The 20,285-nt window shown below is 41.5% G+C and overlaps 1 protein-coding gene across 1 annotated transcript in view; it reads right to left on the bottom strand.

Annotated features, from left to right (window-relative positions):
• Positions 1-20,285, bottom strand: part of MAN2A1 (mannosidase alpha class 2A member 1) — a 97,751-nt gene that overhangs the window by 8,350 nt on the left and 69,116 nt on the right. Inside the window, exons 14-20 of the mRNA XM_075272002.1 lie at positions 18,564-18,797; positions 14,603-14,725; positions 10,517-10,628; positions 8,946-9,079; positions 7,021-7,162; positions 4,022-4,155; positions 1,439-1,633 (exon numbers count right to left, since the gene is read on the bottom strand). Coding sequence (XP_075128103.1) covers positions 1,439-1,633; positions 4,022-4,155; positions 7,021-7,162; positions 8,946-9,079; positions 10,517-10,628; positions 14,603-14,725; positions 18,564-18,797 — 1,074 coding nt within the window. The remainder of the gene's footprint in view (positions 1-1,438; positions 1,634-4,021; positions 4,156-7,020; positions 7,163-8,945; positions 9,080-10,516; positions 10,629-14,602; positions 14,726-18,563; positions 18,798-20,285) is intronic.

Genomic DNA, 20,285 nt, shown 5'->3' with positions numbered 1-20,285 from the left:
ATATCTATATGGCAATGCTTGATGTATGATCATCTCTCTTGATTTTTCTTTAATCCTGGCCTTTTCATATTTTATGGTCAAGTTCCAATGGTTTTTGATGAGTTATGATCTCAAGTTTGAAAGGTTTCGCTCCACAACCAATTAATATCATAACTTGAGGGATTGCGCTCATTATATTAATACTTATTTGTATAGCTGTCTATGAAATCTTTTTTAAAGCTGGAGCTATCCAGTAAAACCCGCTGCTTGATATTTTTTGACAGATCTATCACATTAACATCATGGCTTCATGCTGATTTAGGCAGCAAACCCCCAAGGCGTTGTGCAGTATACCGAAATGTGACATGTTATATGCAGGTTGAAAAAGTGATGTGTTTTGGTGCTTCATGAAAAGAATTATAATTTCATTCCTTGCAATATTTAAAACATTTTCTTTCGAATTTGTATATCCTCCCACCCCCACAGATATGTTCTAGTCCAAGTCAAAGCTTTCTGTAGGGAAAATACATATAAAAAGGGAGCCAGTCAACGAAAATGCAGTACAATCTGCAGACAGGATGTTGTAGAGCAGGAGGAAGTGAGCAGATTAATATACAGTCAGTGGGAAAAGGTTATAACTTGCTCTTCCTGCTCTATAACATGCTGCCTGCAGGTTCTACTGCATTTCCTATGCAACAAGTTCTCATGTATACTGTAGCTATAAACTTGTCCTGAAAAAACAGAAAAAACACCACGTGAGAAATGTATTTGCAGCAATGACTTTACTCCTGTAGAGTTCTTATTTGGAGAACACTAAATGTTGAAGACCACAGACTGGCCCAGTTGGTACATTTTAACCATTGAATATGTTATGAACTTTATTGTGATATTGTATTGTAGATTTGAGGGGGTTTGATGATTATTTGATATATACAGATGTAGCAGATTTAAAGAGGACCTTTTATGTCCTTGAGCACATGCGGGTTTATATACTGCTAGAAAGCCGACTGTGCGCTGAATTCAGCGCGCTATCGGTTTTCCCGTTATGTGCCCAGAGTGAAGAACTATCGGTGCATTTATTGATAGCCCTTCACAGTCAGAAGGGGGTCCCTGACAGTGTAACTGGGAATGCCCCTCCTGACAGTATGTGCGTAGCGCTATACTGTGAGGGGGCGTTCCTTACGGCCCAGCGGTGAGGAAAGCCCTCTCCAGTAATAGTCTATGGACGAACACAGTCAGGAATTCAGCACTCTATCGACTTTCTAGCGGTATATAAAACCACTTGTGCCCGAGGACATGAAAGGTCTGGGAAAATCCTAGTCTATGTTGTAAATTGTGCTTTTAAATGTTTTTAGTTTTTTTGCCATGTTGTGGTTTGTGTATATAAATATTTTTTTTTACCTATCAATTTTTTTCTTCCTTTTTTTTTAGTATTAAACATTGACGTAAGGCAGCTTACCTTTGCCTGAATTGTCCGTAAGTTGACTAAGTGCATATCACAAGGCATCGAAGACTGGAGAGGAGAAAAGGCATCTAGTAGTGGGGGAACTCCGATATCAGCCAATACAGCCATAGAGATCACAGGATGGTTTAAGAAAGCCGAAGTGGCGTGACTTAATAGAGACGGAAAACTGACTGACTTCTTTTCTTCTCCCTAGTAGAGTAAACAAAATAAGAAAATCTAAGAGCATGTTCATCATTACACCTAGAGCTGAATTTGTCACTTCTATCACAATCTTTTAGACGTACTATCTTATAAATTTCAAGCCTCAAAAATCACAATGAGCAATGTTACATCATTCTTACACCCGATTCTATGAGACATACCCTTGTATATCTTATACACAATGTTACACTAGCTGAAAGTTCTAATATTTGATAACTACATGCTGATACAACCATTGCCAAACAATATTTTAATTGCAATTCACTTCATATCTTTATATTATTGTGAGCTGTGTTATGATGGCAAAGTCATCCAAAAAATGATGGACTGTACCGCAACACAAGTCTACTGTCCCTATAGGCGGTAGTGGCTACTTGGTCAGAATCGTAATTTTACATTTCATTTATATGCTTGGTTTAATAGTGGAATATTATAAAGTCCCTTAAATAACTCCTGTTGTATATACCTGCTAGAAATAGAGCTCAGTGTGGCCCACAAGCTATTGGAAACACTAAGTATCCTGACACTCCTAACCTTTCAGCTGAGATCCTATTATACACTGGTGGAGTTTATTTTTTTTTTCCAATATTGTGCCTGAATGCAAATCACTAGCGCAAAATCTGAGAAGACAATGAGCTTGCAAGAAAAGCAAGAAATTTCAGCTCTGAAGCATAAAAGGATTGAAAAGGCAGCTCTGGTCTAAAGTACATGTTGATATAATACAACTTCTGTCCAAATGTATCCCGTTTCAACGGTGAACATACAGATGTAAAAAGCAATAACAAATGGCCTGCTTTAATATTTGCTTAGAACAGCATCCTAAAAAACATAATAGAATGGCACACAAAGCTATTTGCTAAAAGAGTTACTAATAGAATAGCGCGATAAACAGAGGGGATTCTAGCGCATACACACATTTCTCCTATAAAGCAGGATAAGGGGTAACTTGCTGATCAGTGGACAGTCCGACTGCTGGGACCCCACTGACAAAAACTGGGGTGCTCTGAAAGAAGTGCAAATACTGTCGCTTCATTCATTTCATCAGGAACCAATGGAGACTGCTGAGCGCTGTACTGCCTATCTCCATTTCCCTTTGAAAAGAATAGCAGATTGGGAATGTGTGCTGCCACTCCATTAATTTCCATCTCTCTCATGATTGATAGGGGGTCCCAGTGGGCAGACCCCAACCCATCAGTAACTTAACCCTATCCCCAGGATAGAGCATAACTTGTAACCAGACTACCCCTTTAAGCTGACACTGGCTTTCATCTATGCTTATCCCCAGTATTAGACTGAATTATTTAGGCGTTTGAACAAGACCTTAAAAATCCAGAAACAATCTAAAATGTTAAAACAATGTGAACACATGGATAGGGTGAAAAAAAACAAACAAAAAAAAAAACAGATGTTGTCAGAGAATGACAAGTTTCCATAAAACATCTATCCTCCAATCCATCTCAAGGTGACATTTTGTTATTATACCTATGTCAAGTTGACATTTGATTTTTTTCCAAGAATGATGTGAGAAATGACAAGTGTATAAAAGAACAAATGCTCGACATGTAGAAAGAACCGCCAAAAAAATCTGTACAGGAAGAAAACTGACATGATCTGATGAGTCCTGACATGAAACACTACAAAGAACAGCCAACTACCGGATAGCCAAACCACATTTTTTTTTTTTTTTTTTTTTTTATAATAGTCAGGTTTGGCGGATGAAAAGTAAAAACAAACAAAAAAAAAAAAAAAAAAAAAATTCTTTACATCCCTTGCACAGGACAAGGTTTGATAAATCTGCCCCAGTGTATGACATTTACGATCATTTTCACCAGTTTACTATAGGAAATGATGCCCGAAATCTACGCCAGTTATGAGCTGGCCTAGATTTCAGTGTGCAGGTGCATGGCCCGGTGGAGGGTGTACCCGATTTATGAAGAGGCGTGCACAGTGTCGTAAATGAGGTGCGCTCTCCGCCGGCGCAGGAGATGGGAAAATGCCAGACTATTCCAATGTTTCCAAAATGATGTCTAATGGCAAACAACAAAAACACATATCATATATACTGCATACTAGCGATAGAAGCTTCATACCAACAGGAAGTGAATTTGGTCAAAGGTTAACCCTTGAGGGGAGAAGAGTGACAGCTTACAAAAAGAGATTGAGTAACTAGCAAATACAGAGGCAAAAAGACTTGATAAATGTTATGGAGAGAAATCATTAAAGGAAACTGGGCACATGCTTGTCAGCAGATGGTGAGTGAAATGATGATGTGCGCGCTTCTCAGACTTGCCATCACGGCTGCACACTTTGCTGCTGACAACATTACAAGGCAATTCTGCAGATAAGAGTGAAATTTTGACCATGAATTTCACATACCTCATCGACTCCAGTCCTTTTCTCCAAAAGAAGCCTGAATAAATTAAATGTGATTTTGTTATCTTGAAGACCTTGCCCAAGACCACGGTTATCATCCTGCATCAGTCGACGGTCCATGAAAACTTCCAACTGACCTTGGGTGTAAAATGAGGCAATGGTTTACACAATCAAACGTCTGGAAACATTACATTTAAGCTGCGGTTTAACATTACGCTGCCTTCATTTTCTCTATAAAACAGATACAGACGTCAGGCTTAATAATCATTGGACCATTTGTAAAATTACAACAGAAGGGAAAAAGCAAGCGGATCAGAAAAAGAGAGCAATTTATTCCATCTCTTTAGACATGTCTCATTCTACTAGATTAAACAGTTGCGGGGGAAATTGACTTTCACTGCCTCTTTGTTTCCTGATATAGTATAATCTGCCTAAAAAGGAACACAACCATTGTCCAAGCTGGAAGCTGGCTGTTTAACCCTTTAAATGCCTCACTCAATCACAACTGCAGCATCTAAGGGGCTTGAATAGAAAAGGGCACTTTTTAAAATTAATGTTCAATTACTTTTGCACAATATCAATTTAAAATAAATCTTTTCTTCATTTTTTTTCCACTGCAGCTTAAAAAAGCCCTCCCAGAGCGTGATTTTATCGTTATGATTGTGTGGCACACAGGATCTATTGATTAACTGTTAACAGAAAACTACAAAGTCTTGTCTTGCACATGGATCTGCCAAAAGACTCGTACTCGTAATTTGTGGTCCTTGTATATGTCACGGAGACACGGATGCAACAATCAAGGCCATGTGTACAGGGTACATAGAAATGAATTGGTCCATGCTTTTATCCACATTCTGAGGTCGTGTGCATGAGGTCTTAGGTGCCTTAGTCTGGTTGCAGACGACCATGTGCTTTTCCACAGCTGTGAATTAAAGGCAGAACCGGTGCATGGAGGACATGTGGATGTCACCTGTATGCCACCCGTGCACCCTCCATGCTTCCACTGCCCCTTTCATTAAAGGAATAGGAGCCATGGAAGCATGGCCACAAAACGGAATAGGACCTGTTTTATATTTTGCGGTCTGCACATGTGACCATGTAATTCACAATCTTGTGTACGAGCCCATAGAAATCAATGGGTCAGTGTGCCATCTGTGAAAAACATGAATAGCACACTGATCTCTGCTACAGTCGTCTACAGAAGTCCTGAGTTTTAGCTTCAGTGTGTTTATGAAGGATGAATAAAGTGTCAGTTTCATAGTACATGTCATTATACATTTTTATTTTTTACTGTATTTTTGCATGGGGGTTTAAACATCTGTAGATGGTTTAGATCAGAGGTCTCCAACTGCTGGTACACGGACCAGTACTGGGCCGTGGGGCATGTTGCACCGGTCCGCAGGGCCAGCGTTAGGGGGGGTGGGCACTCACTATGCAGCGGCCGCTGGGCTTTGTAGTTACTTCTAGCTGCGCAGCGGCCGTGCAAGCAGACTCTGGGGAAGGCTCTGTGAGCTGCTGTATGAGAGGTTATAGCCCCGCCTCCTCCAGTCTCCAGCTCAGCAATGGGTGCGGGGCCATGTGAAGCCTTGCTGCTGCTACAGCTCAGCTCCTGCCGTCTGCATCCTGCAAAGTCTCCCCCAGGAGGAGGAGAAGAGCTCCGTAGAGCAAAGTGAAAAAGAAAAACCACCAAGTACCTCCTGGGGGGAGGGGGGGGGGCGCTACTTCTATTAATGTCAGGAATTTGGGGTTATTAAACTAGTTTTAGTAACTCAATTTGCTTCACATTAATAGCAATTAACCCCTCATGTCCCTCACATTAACCCGTGTGACTCACATAATGGTTACTAATATGTGAGACATATGCAGGAACTAATAAAGGACCTCAATAATGAAGATAATTATTACCTCCATGTCTCACATATCAGTAACCCTTATGTAAGGCACACAGGGGTTAATGTGAGGGACATGATGTCGTTAACTGCTATTACTATGAGGCACATGAAGTTACTAAGCTGTAATGTACATAACCATACTTTTTATTCACAACTGAGTATAAAAGTATGGACCCAGTGGCATGAGGGCTGGTTCACACCTGCGCTCGGTCTCCGCTATCAGGTTTCCGTCTTCTGCTCTAGAAACTGGACAGGAGACGGAAACCGTCAGTCACTTTTTAAAGAGGACCTTTCATGTTCCAGGGCACAGGCAGTTCTATATACTGATGGAAAGCCGACAGTGCGCTGAATTCAGCTTTCCCGATCTGTGCTCCGGGTAAAGAGCTATTGGTCCCAGTACCGTAGTTCTTTACAGTAAGAAGGGCGTTCCTGACAGCCAGTCAGGTATGTCTGTCTTCAAAGCAGCGCCTATCGCGCTGTACTGTGTGAGCGGGGAGGAACGCCCCCTCCCTCTCCTGATAATACTCGTCTATGGATGTTCTCTGTGAGCAGAGGGAGGGGGCGTTCCTCCCCGCTCACACTGTACAGCGCGATAGGCGCTGCTGTAGAGAAGGACGTACCTGACTGACTGCCAGGAACGCCCTTCTGACTGTAAAGAGCTACAGGAAATTATAAAAGTAAATTAAAAAAAAAAAAAAAAAAAGCAAAGTTACCAGCTGCCAATAAATATGACAAAAGAACCTAAAAATACATTTTGTAGTCTACAGTAGTAACATACAGTAATTTCCTTTGGACTAATACCAAATACCAATAAAAAGCACAACATGGCTGCTACACTTCCATGAAAGACATTTTAGAGATTATAAAAAAAGTGCAAAATTTTTGGCATTTCGCTATACAAACTTCTATTTGTTTACTGACCCATGGCTGCTAATCTAGGCCGTTTTATTAAATCCATTTCATATGAATAAACATTCAGCTCTCATTTTAATTAAATCAGAAATTACTTCGGCCAACGACTCTGCATGTAGGCAAACAATGTAGAGGCAAAAAGGTCAGGAAAAAGGTGCGGTAGAGTCAAGCATGGAAGAAGAAGCATAATCAACTCACCACTTCTCAGACTGGCAATGCCCAGAGACTGTGCGGCGTGCAACGTTAATCTGCTAGCATTATCCTGAACGTAAGCCATCGTGGACATGGGGTATACATTAGCCTGGAGAGGTAATTTGCTCAAAGTCTGTCGAGGTTGTATCTGTCAAATATTTGACATGAAATGCAATTAGAATTTTTATTTTATTTTATTGGAATGCAATTTTTATATGCGTAAGAAATTCAGCCGATAAACTGGATAATTGCCAGGAGTCTAGAGACACTAGATTTGCTTGTTTTTCACTGTGCTTTTTTTTCTAGGCTAAAATAAGGAATGGTGCCAACAATCACACAAAAATTTTAGGAAGTAGTAAATTTTTGGCAGAAAAAAAAAAATTAATGTAAAGACAATTTTGTGAAGATAAGGTCTACATTCAATAAATAGATAAATGTATAGTTAACTAGATTGCTCCATAGACACTAACTGAAAGATGGCCAGTTCTGCAGGTTTCAGTGGGACTAGCCAACCATCTAAACAGTATGGGGGTGTCTCCTAGTAGATGGTGGAGAAAGGGTTAAGAATGTTGAAGTACCTGGTAGGAGATGTACTCCCATCTCTGTTTTGAGAATGTACACATGCAACTAGTGGAGGTTATTGCTGTAAGCCAGATATTCTATCTACAGTGTAGGCCAGCCACTAGTTTTTTTTTTCCTCACCTTCTACCAATGTGTTCTAAAGAATTGCATTAGAGAGTTATCTTATATGTGGCAACAAATCCTTTCGATATTCTAAAACTTTAAAAGGGTTCAAAATCTGGATTTCCACAACAGCAGATGCTATTCTATTTTTGCCAATCTGCTCAGAAGGATGGAAAGTATATAATAGAGAATAACTGTGTGTCTCCCACATAAAAAATCCTCATAAATTCATAATTCTGTAACCAAACATTGGGCAGATTTATACATATATTTACAGAAGTCTTCAGGCGTGATGAACACATCATAAAACACAGAGTGAGCAGAATATTTCTGAAGCTCTAGCACCACTTTTACATGCGTTCTAGTAAACTAGACAGGGCTTACAGCTGCTAGTTTAGAATAGTTTAGGAAAACGGCAAATCTAAACTTGCATTGATTGACTTGGGGAGAGACTGCACACTGCGCATATGTTGGACTGCTCCAAATAACTTCCTACCACAATTTCAAGATACTTTAATATTAAAAAAAAAAAAAAGTTTGTACGTCTTTCTATGTTTTTTTTTTTTTTTTTAGTTCAAATTTTATTGGTTTTCAATAAGGCATAAAACACAGTGACAACAGCGGCAACAACATTTTATACTGTGCCTAATGGGGGAGATCCCCAAGTATATGCCAGAGGACAAGGCTGCAGGACTGCAGTGCTAACCACTGAGCCACCGTGTGGCCTCCAAGAACATGCAATTTTGAGGGGACATGATGCCACTGCGACAGCAGTTTATAAATGGCCTCCTGATAACACGAGCTGATCGATGTTTCATGTGTGAGACGGAATATGTGCTCTTTGGGCCAGCGTTTTCTTATGGTTAAAGGAATATTAAGGGAAATATCATTAATACTCTTGAAAAGGAGCAGCCACAGAAATTCGCTGCCAATGTGTTCAATACAATCTGTGTTTTCTCACACGCCAAAGCAAGAACTACTAGTCAGCTTTATCTGCCTGAAATTGCATGGCCAATGAGTGGCACAGGGAGCCGCTATGCTGGAGAAAACACAAAGGCATCTTGATCCCTTCATTCTCTGGATCAGTGAGGGTCAGAGATGTCAGACCAAAAGCTATCTTGTCATGTTCTTCAATCCACAAGCATGATACTACGGTCAGTAGGGATTTCAAGCTTTTACTTAAAATTATACTTTCTACAAGAGACTTTAGCACTGCTTGTGTAATAATGGCTGCACTGGCATCATACCTGGAATCCATTAAGGTCTGAATAAAACTTGTTCTGGCTGTTTACGTCTGATGAGATCCTCATGACAATCTCACGATTAAACTCCCCTCGGATGTCCACAATATTAGTCAATTCTGGAGACTGCCCTTCAAGGCCTATGCGGATAAAGCAGATATTATACAACAGAGACTGCATAATAGAAGTCTCCCCATAGAGGTTCATGAATTTACAAAAACCTTAACATAATATTAAGTGTGCAAAAGTCGTAATAAATTGTTGTATGACTAACGCGTACCATCACAGATGTCAGAGAATCCTAGATTTCTATTTAGTTGTTACAAAGGAGGAGACGTCTCCTATCAGATGGTGGAGAAAGGGTCAGGAACGTTGAAGTACCTGGCTTGGGATGTACTCCCATCTCCCTCCTTAGCCAAGCTAAATACCTATGCCTCTGGATACAAATATGTGCTCAAGACTTAGGGCCCCTTCACACGGCGTAAGCGCGCCGCTCATTTAGACACGTATACACATGTCTGAGCGCGGCGCTTCAAAATAGAGCCCATTGATTTCAATGGGAAGCACGCGTATATGCCGATATACACACGCTTCCCATTGAAATCAATGGGCTCTGTTTTGAAGCGCCGCGCTCGGACATGTGTATACGTGTCTAAATGAGCGGCGCGCTTACGCTGTGTGAAGGGGCCCTTATACATTCTTCCCCTTCCATTTTACTTAAAGAGGATCTTCCACCACCTCTACCATCTCCAACTCTTTACATTGCTCAATGGGCACTGCTGAACTGAGTCCAGCACAGCGGAATCTTTTTCTCTAGCCTGCACTCATATCTGTTAGACTTATGCTCTCTACTGGCAGGTGGGTGGTCCGATACGGTCTGCTCCAGCCCAGCCCACTTGACAGAGAGCCTATATCGCATATGGATGCCGAAAGTAGAAGCACCGATTACTCATGAATGGTGGAGGCTAGAGAGAAAAGTCCAGCTGCAGTGGTATCACTGGAGGGCGTGTATTGAAGCATAGAGAGTATTAAAGTTAAAGGAGGTGGTGGAAGGTCCTCTAAAGGGAATCTGTCACATAGAAATGCATTGCAATCTGCAGGCAACATGTTATATACCAATGGAGCTAAACAGGTTCAGATATAATTTTTTCCCCCTCCTCTGTATACAAATCAGTTGAGAAATCAAGGAGGCATTCCTAGACGACCCCGGATAGGACCGCCATCTTGTCACCTCAACACAGAAGGAGCAGAGATTTCAGTGGATAGGTAGCAGGTTAGAGAGATCTTTTCCCACAAACCTACAACCTATCAATGTCCTCAGCTACTCCTACTCTATAACATGCTGCTTGACGACTAGACGGCATATTCCGTGACATATTCCCTTTAGCAAAGAGCCCCTATGTACAAGTTATAAAAAAAAAAAGAAATAGTATACACAATATCTGAGGTCAAGTAATAGTCTGCAAAAGGAGTTTAAAATAGAACACACAGTATAGAATAGGTGAGAAGACATGACATGATACGTAAAAGTAATGCCATATCAATCATAGCATGCAGAGATTGTCATGAAAACTCACCATGAACGTGGTAAAGCCGAACCGTGTGAGTCACATGATTGAAGTAACAAACTACTTCGCTGAAGATGTCGCCCCGGGTGACCCTTACAATTGGTGGATCAGACACGTAAGGCTGAAAAGGAAAAGCAACATGTCAACCTCAGAGAAAACAAGGAAAGATTTTTGTAATGCTGCCCAGAATTGAAGAATTGATTTTTTTATTCACATTTAATTTAAGTCTAGCCCCACTAGACTGTGTGTAGAACATTTTTTTCTTTGAATGTTACTTTAAAGAAAAGCCCCAACATTTGTACAGAAATCTGCATTAGACGTTTAGAAGTGCTTCTCTTGTACGGTACTAAATTAATTAAATGGTATCTGAAGATAAATGCTAAATACACTGGTACTGACAATACTTCAGCCGTCTACCACGTCAATACTGCAGCAGACAAGCACATGTGAATAATCCCCAATGCACCGGACTACTTTATACTCAGATCCGTGGCAAAACTGCAAAGGTGCAAGTCTACGGCAGAAATCATAAAGCTCAATCTCTGATATCTGAAAGATTTTCTTTCAAGTTTGTGGCACTTTAAGCAGGTTTTACAGTTTTTATTTTTTTTCTTTCAAACACCACTGTGGTTTTTCAGCCAAAATCTCGAAGTGGATCTAGCAGGAAGGAGGATTATAAATCAATCCTACCTATAGAGTCCCCATTGAATCCATTGAGGGGGGGGGGGGGGGGGGGGAGCTGCATTTTTCTTTTTTTAAGAAACTTTCACAGTTCCCTTTTTCTATATATCATTTCTTCTACAATTCATCATTTTCATCACCACACAAATGAAAACGTAAAAAAGACTGAGCTTGTGAGATAAGCCAAGTAAAGAAATATTTCCCCATTAAATATTTACATTCATCAAGCTTAACGTTTTTTGGATTAAGGGCAAGTTAAAGCTGAGGTTTTTAGGGTGGAATCTTTCATAAATAATTGAGATCTCATTCAGTTCAATGAGAGTCACCCATTTCTCTACTAGTTAAAATAGTAATAATTAATAATAATAATAATAATAATAATAATAATAATAATAATAATAGCTAGCGGAAGAAGTATCCAGGTCCTGTCCCGCGGGTGGTTTCTGCCTGGAGATTTTATTGAAGTTAATGGGAGTAGGAAATCATTCTGTGCGGATTTTGAGGCTTTAAAGGGGTTGTCCCGTCACAAGGATCCTATCTATAATGCTTGTAAATGTGAATGTAAGACTTTTCCTAAATACAATGCTTCAGCAAAACTGCTTTGTTTGGCCACTATCTCACTTTATTCATTTTTTTGTGGCCACAGCCCTCACCTAGCTGCTCCTGAGTCAAGTGATGTGTCTGCTGCTCTCAGGGGAGAAGGAGGAGGAGCTAGGTACACGGGAGCGAGCCTGGAGGGGGGGGGATAGTTTACCCTTTGGGGGACAGGTGAAGCCAGCAACATCGCTATGTGCCTGCCCTGCATGAAGCCAGCAGCGGCAGAAGCGATGCTGCTATTCCGGGGGGGTGTGGCGGAGGAGCGGAGTAACAGCATCGCTTCTGCCGCTGCTGGCTTCATGCAGGGCAGAAGCATAGCGATGTTGCTGGCTTCACCTATGCCGGCATCTAACTCCCCGGCATCTGCTGTAATAGGCGGATTCTGGGGACTGTTAGACGCCGGCACAGGCACATCGCTTGAAGACAGCAGCGGCAGAAGCGATGCTGTTCCGCTCCGGGGTCACATATGCAAAGCCAAGCGGCGAGATGCCGCCGGCCCTGCGTGCGCGCTCATACACCAGTCTACCCTTCACAATGCGAATACAGACCCGCAGGGTGTCGGGTCTGTATTTGCATTGTGAAGGGTAGACTGGTGTATGAGCGCGCACGCAGGGCCGGCGGCATCTCGCCGCTTGGCTTTGCATATGTGACCCCGCCCACCAATGACGAGACAAAGCCGGAAGACAGAAGATTTTAGAGGAACGAAGACGGGTAAGTATGCGACGTGGGAGTACCCCTTTAATAACACACTCGTCTAGTCTCAGAGATCACTAGTTTCACTAGAAGGACTTCTGAAGGTGTGTTCACACAATCAGACTTTCAATCCATGCGTTCTGTATGTTATTTTGCCATCAGGGCAATCCAGCAATATCTCATACATGAGGATCCATTCTTATGTTGAGAAGAAATCGCCATTGAGACACACAGGCTATAAAACACGTGCCCTCACGGCGTACAATCGTACGTGCTACAATAAACCTGACTCCATATACATTAATAACTGCCACCCTTTGATGTTATTTGTGCATTGACATTACAATTTCGATTCTTATTAGTCTGCATCTAATTAATCCCAAAAATGAATTTTCTTGCGGCTTAACATTTTAGATACTGTTCTACATTATGTCCCTTAGCCACTAAATAAATGTACGACAGGAGCAGTCATTTCACCATTAGAAATGTGAAGAGGAAACCCTCATTTCCATAAACCGCTGCCAGGAAAGTATAATGATATGCACAAGTTCAGATGGATTTTTATCCTTTAGCAAAATGCACATGGTGAGGAATACAAAACACAAAAGAGTGCCCAGCGCTGAACATCAGGGCATGCAGCAACGCAGAGGAGGAAAAACGCCTACAGAGGAGAAAATGAGTTTAACTTTAAATAAACAGTTTAAGAGGGGAACCCTTCCCTTCAAAGACTCCGCACAAATAGTTTCTGAAATCTAGTGTGACATTATGATAATAAATACTGCTGAAAAGTCTATGTGCACTGCAGACAGGAATCGCTCAACCGCAATATACAGAGCATGAAGCCTCGCCACACTTATGTATGCTCGTAATGATGATGGGGCTCAGTTACCAGCTTTTAGGCTGTGGCGGTACATTTTATACATGAATTTATGACATTAAAAAGTACTTTAACATTTTCTTATAATAAATTAGAATAAAGAGCAATAACCGTAATACATTTCAACAATAAATAGCTGTATTGTATGCAGATAAAAGTTGATTTTCTCAACAGCTATATTACATGTCAACGCCAAAAAAAAATAATCAAAAATCAAAATTACTATGCTTACTAACAGCCTGTACATCTGCATATAAATGGTTTACAAGAGATTCTGGTGCCAGCAGACTCCATTTAAGTTAAGGCATAATGTTACAGCTTGACCTTCTTCACTGCCACCATGGCAGCTTGAAAAAGGATATTATAGTAGGAAAGGACCCCCCCCCCCAATGTTATTGGCGTCACGGAATCACTAAATAAAGTTTGCAGTTGAACCATTGTTTCCACCATTGTATTATACCATGGGCATAACAGCAACTTGCAGTTACCCATATAGAACTTACAAGGGTATAAGAATGCACAATGACAGTAGACATTTGTACTCATTGTTAACTGTCCAGCAATCCAATAATGGGGCACTGCCTTCTGTTTTCTTGCCAGGCACTGGACAGGAGAATAGGCAAATAAAACTTCAATGAGCTTTGTGAAGTTAACCTACATAAGAAGGATTAAATCATGGACTACAGGTAGCACTATGAACCTGCAGGAACAGATATTAATAGCTGTAGACAGGAGAGACCCATATACAGGGGTTCAGAACTATTGGCTACCAAAGTATTGTGTACTGATCACTGATTTGTCCCAAGTCCTAGTGCAAAAAAATAAATCACTACTATATATATATATATATATATATATATATATATATATATATATATATATATATATATATTATATACACACACACACACATGTATCTCACACACACATACTGCCTTTTGACAGTCTCTACATCATTTCCTGCTGCAGGGATGGCATCCTGACATGGACATGAGACCAGAGCAGCAGAAAGTGCAGAGACTTTTGAAGGAGCATTGTGGAATCAGAAGGAAGGAAGCCTCTTATGTTAACCCATTTTTCAATACATTTCGGTTGGAAAACCTCTTTAATAATATTTGATGTTTCACTATTTTCTACATTAGGTTTTCCAATTTGGTAAAAAAAATAAAAATAAAACCAGAATATAAAACCTGCAACCTATTTACCATGAGTTCCCATGTATAGACAATAAAGACATTGATTCATACCTTGGCATCACCATCAGGCAGGAAAAGGTAAGCTCCACTTTTATCTCTGTTGTTTGTAGTACCGTACCAGGTAAATTCCACCCTCACATTGTGAGTTTTTCCATCTTCCTTTAGTTTTACTTGCTAAAAGACAGATTTAATAAGTTAAATGTATAAAGTATTTAAAATGACTTCTAACATGTTCAGAGCATCTCAGTGAATAGGCTTCACCACCATAGCTGTGCCTGGTGGTCTCCAAATAAAGGGGGATGTTTAAGAACAGCCATTTAATCCACCATATTGAAGCATCAGATGTACGGCAGGTTAATTTATTGATATAGAGCAGGGGTCTCAAACTCAATTTACCCAGGGGCTGCCGGAGGTAGAGTCTGGGTGAGGCTGGGCTGCATCAGGTTTTCCACAAGCTATGTGTGCAGTAAATTTAGCTCCGCCCACTTTTATGCTGACTCTGCCCATTCTCATTCATTTTTCATGTGCCCCCATACAGTATTATCCTCCTACAGTCACCCATACATTAAATGTTCCCTTTCAACTGTCCCACAGTATTAAGTCCCTCTCCTGGTGCTCCAGTTTAAACTCGGGGAAACTAGAGGGGACATGAAACTGGGGCAGCTGGAGGGGGACATTAAACAGTGGGGGTAGTTGGAGGGGGGCGATAAATTAATGGCAGCCAGAGGGGGACATTAAACTGGGGCAACTAGAGGGGGACATTAAACTGGGGCAACTAGAGGGGGACATTAAACTCGGGCAGCTAGAAGCAGACATTAAATCGTAGCTGGGAGGTGACATTAAACTGGGGGCAACTAGAGGCAGACAGGTCTCCCTCCAGCTACTCCCACGGTTTAATGCCCCCTCCAGTTGTCCCCAGTTTAAGTGCCCCCCGTCATTTACCTCCAGTTTCACCCCCCCCACCATTTCTCCCCCAGTTTCATATCCCACTTCATCTGCCCCATTTTATGTCCCCCCTCCATCTGCCCCATTTTCATGCCCCCCTCATCTCTGCCCCCAGTTTCATGTCCCCCCCTTCATCTGCGCCCAGTTTCATGCCACCCCCATCTGCTCCATTTTCATGCCCCCCCTCATCTCTGCCCCCCGTTTCATGTTCCCCTTCCATCTGTGGCCCCAGTTTCATGTCCCCCCTCCATCTCTGCCGCCAGTATAATATTCCCCTTCCATCTCTGTCCCCTAGGCTGAGAGACACACACACACACACACACACACACACACACACACACACAGACACACATAGACAGACAGATACACACACACTCTCCACCCTGCATCTCACATGCCCCCCCCCCTCTCAGTGCCTTTAGACGGCACATCCCTTCATCTTCCGGCCGGCACACTAAGACACGCCTCCCTAGTCACGTGATGTCTGACATCACACAAAGGTCCTTCAGTTTACAGCAGTACAAGCTTTCCACCGATCACTTTTATCGCTGTTATGGAGGGGGGGGGGGGGGGTGATTGGAGGAAAGTTTAAGTACAACACTAAAGGGACGTGCAGGGAGCTGCGCGGGAAACAAGCATAAAAGTGGGACTTTCCTGCTAAATGCAGGATGGTTGGGAGCTATGTATTGAGGTGGGGGCCACAAATTATTGTCCTGAGGGCCGCAGTTGGCCCGCGAGTTTGAGACCCCTGATATAGAGGGTATGCCAAGGGCAAACACACAATAGAAGACCATAAATGCACAGCTCTCAGGTTTTACATGAAAGGAAAAGATTGCTAGAAAATGAGCTACAATGTAAGTCATTTTTTATATGTTAATATTTGTTTAAAAAAAAAAAAATCTATAAAAAAAAATAAAATTTAAAAGCACTTCAGTGAGTGAAGCTCTAAGAAAAACTTGGAACTTCGTGTTCTGTAGAAACCACTTCAGAGCAACCATGTTAATATCCTCACAGGCAGGTGCTATCTTCCATTGTAATCCTGTTATGAAGACCCAATAACGCAGACTTCCCCATTCCCAAAATTAGATTAGGGCAGAAAAGTTCCTTCCTGCCAAGTAACCTGTGCACATGTCACAGAGCACGCTCAATATCCGCTTCTATAAAAGTCAATGATTTACCACCAGACTACAAGTTCCTATGGTCCGTGTGACTGCTGTAAATGCTGAAACTAACAGCTAAAGCAAGATGGCTGCCCCTAATTACCGTATTTGTATTTATATGCGACTATAAGACGCACCTAGGTTTTAGAGGAGGAAAATAGGGAAAAAAATTTTTGAAGCAAAAAAATGGTAAAATATTTAATATATGGGAGTTGTAGTTTTGCAACAGCTGCAAGGCCACATTGACAGGTGACCCTGCAGCTGTACGGGGATGCATAGAGTGGTTTTTTTTTGGCGGGGCCAGAAGTACTTTTTAGTTATACCATTTTGGGGAATATCTATTGCTTAGATCACCTTGTATTGAAAAAAAACCCGGTGGTTTATGATATATGATTTTCTACTTTTATATATATGTTCTAGGGACAGGAGATGATTTAGAACTTATTTCATATTTTTATTATATATTTTTAAAGTTTTTGTTTTTTTTTACTATTTTGTTCCCCCCCGGGGGCTTGAACCTGCGGTCACTTGATTGCAAGTCCGATAGACGGCAATACAAATGTATTGCCTTCTATGGGACATTCTGTCTATTAGTATTACGGCTGGTCATAGAGACCAGCCGCAATACTAATATATAGCAGTGACAGGCCTGGGAGCCTCATTAGGCTCCCGGCTGTCACCCGAACAGGTCGGCTCCTGCGATATCGCCGCGCAGGAGCCGGCCTGCAACTTCACAGGTATGGGGCCGGTGGGGACCGGCCCCGGGGGAGAAGGGGCCACCGATACTGACCCGGCATCCGCTGTACTAGAGAGGCGGATGCCGGAAACGGATAGACGCTGGCACAGGTGCCGGGGCCTGAGACATCGCTGCGCTCCTCTGCCCTGCATGAAGCCAGTGGCGGGGGGACGGAGGAGCGGAATAGCATCGCCCCTGCTGCTGCTGGCTTCATGCAGGGCAGAGGAGCGCAGCGATGTCTCAGGCCCCGGCGTCTATCCCTTGCCGGCATCCGTCTCTCTATTACAGCGGATGCCAGGCGCCACATTCGGACTATAAGACGCACCCTTCTTTTCCCCCCAAATTTGGGGGAAAAAAGTGCGTCTTATAGTCCGAAAAATACGGTATATACGATAGAAATGTACAGTTAGAACTTGCAAGCAGATAGATTATACAAGTATATTTATATCAGTATCTTGCTGTATTAAGAAAAAAGGTGATAATGTTCCATTTGACTAACTTTTGCTCATCATAGGCTATGTTTACACTTAATAGATATAGCTACCAATACTGTCAGAAACTTAAAAGGGAATATATAAGTAGCTTGCCAGAGGTTCTATTCCTATCATAATTTAAAGAAAAAAAGAAATAAAAAAATAAAAAAAGTGTCATGTGCAAATGCCTTTAGTAAACTTAAATGGGTCACTTGACAAAATAGGATCAGAGACAGTGGGATTTTTTTCCCCCATTTTAAAATTTTCCACTAAGGAGGCGTTCAATGTCCATTCAAAATCTTGTGCGGACATTAGCTGCGTCCGTGACTTTTTGCATTGATTTAAATGGACATCGGGTGCGTTCTTTTACAGTCAGTGTCTATCCTTAACTGTCCATTCCCAAAGATGTCAGACTTTTCAAGCGGACAGAAAAAACCTACATGTAGGTTTTTGCTGTCCGCTTGAAAAGTCGGACATCTTCGGGAACGGACAGTTAAGGACACACACGGACAGTAAAAGAACGCACCGGATCTCCATTTAAATCAATGCAAAATGTCACAGACACAGCTAGTGTCCGATGCTAATGTCCGCACAAGATTTTGCACGGACATTAGCAGCGGACACTAGCTGTCGGACACAAACGGTAGTGTGAATGCCCCCTAATATTTACTTTGGGTAGAGATGTGTGTACCCCTTACCTCCAATAATCCCGAGGTCTGTGAAAACCAGAGCTTTAAATAGGAATTCTCTATAGTTAAGTCAGTAACAATATTATCTAGCTCATTGACGTGGAAGACGCCATCAGACAGGACTTTGTTACTTCTCCCTCTTGTAAAGATGGTGTATTCAGCCTTAACAGACTCTGCATCTTCAGCTTCCACCAGTTGGTAGACAGCAAAGCCAAGAGGGGGTAAGTGGGCCAGAAATGTGACCTAAAAGGCAGAGTTGAAGAGACAAAATGGTTTACCAAATAGTCAATACGGTTTCACGTAATAATTGCTCAATTTAAGCCACTGGCAAGTGAACAACTTTATTATCAGCATCTTGTCAAGACACTTAATATTAGACCCCATTTACATCGAGTTTTCAGCAATGATCTATAGGCAAGGAAAGGTTCCCAGGATATGCTGCAGATTGAAATAAGGCCATATAGTGGGAAGTGTTGTCCCGTTATTTTTTGTTGTTGTTGTTTTTTGTTTTTTTTTCCTTACGCTATACTGATGTATACAGGCCTGATTGAGACTAAACGAACATGTTTTTGGTCCCTGCTGGATGAAATAAGTCCTATTGATATACTATTCCTGGAATACAGCATACAACACTAACATGATGTTAATAGGCCCAAGGTAATTAAAAAAGAAAATATCAAAATAACATGGCTTTTTTGCTTCCTGATCCACTCCCTGTTTTTCCCCTATGAGAACTGGAGCTCAGCAGGAGGAAGAATGGTTTATATAACTTGTCTTTTGGACAATCTCTTTCTGCTTTCCTACTACTGAGATTTGTCCCAGTTTTTGGTAAACAAACGAAGTAAGGGAAATGGGCTCCAAACATGTCAAGATCCTGTGGCAACACACACAAGACAGGAGAATGTACTCCTCCGGAAACTGCAGAGCTAGCAATGCTACCTGAGCATTTAGACAAGGCTGATCACAGTAATCTGCACTGATGAGACTCCTAAGGCTCAAACAGTTCTGTTATCGGGGAAAAACCTCCAATTAGCAAATAAACAGGTTACATGTAAGACTCCTTAGTGAGCAAAACATGAATTTATAGTGTTGCCATGTAAAGGGCACTCTGAAAGCAGTTTTGGAATAGAGAGATTTTCTAGTGAGGGCTGCAAGCACAGATCATAGGCAGCGCAGTGGAGTTGGAGTCAGGAACAATTTTGCCTGGAGTTGAAGTCGGGAAAGTATTCGACTTTGGCTTCAAAACAAAACAACTTTTAATCATATTACACAATTATTATTATTATATAATAACGTAAAGTTTTGGGTTTTTTACATAATTGCTTTGAGAAGAATTCAAATCACTTTTTTTTAATCAATTACAGGAATGTCATTTATGAAGAGTATGAGCAGGAGTCGGCCTATGGAAAACAGATCTGTCAGACATATGGATTGGCTTTACGGCTCCAAAGCCCGGATAATAGGCTCACCTACGACATGAAAAAAATCATTATGTCCTGCACAAACACCAGTTCATGTAAAGCAGTATTATTAGAATACATATCGCTGCCACATGAAAACCAAGAGCACAATTTGAGGTGTCTTTCTACTATTACTATAACTGGCCATTTTTTCACTTACTGAAAAAATAATGGCTACATGGATTGTCCTTGCACATTAGATGTAGATCTGATCAACCACGCTCATCTAACAACGAATGAAGCAGGAAACAAATGCCATCGTCTCAGAATA

The sequence above is a fragment of the Leptodactylus fuscus genome, chromosome 1, assembly GCF_031893055.1.
Source record: "Leptodactylus fuscus isolate aLepFus1 chromosome 1, aLepFus1.hap2, whole genome shotgun sequence".
Lineage (NCBI taxonomy): Eukaryota > Metazoa > Chordata > Amphibia > Anura > Leptodactylidae > Leptodactylus > Leptodactylus fuscus.
Note: the sequence above shows the minus strand (reverse complement) of the source record. Positions and strands in the feature narration are given on the sequence as shown.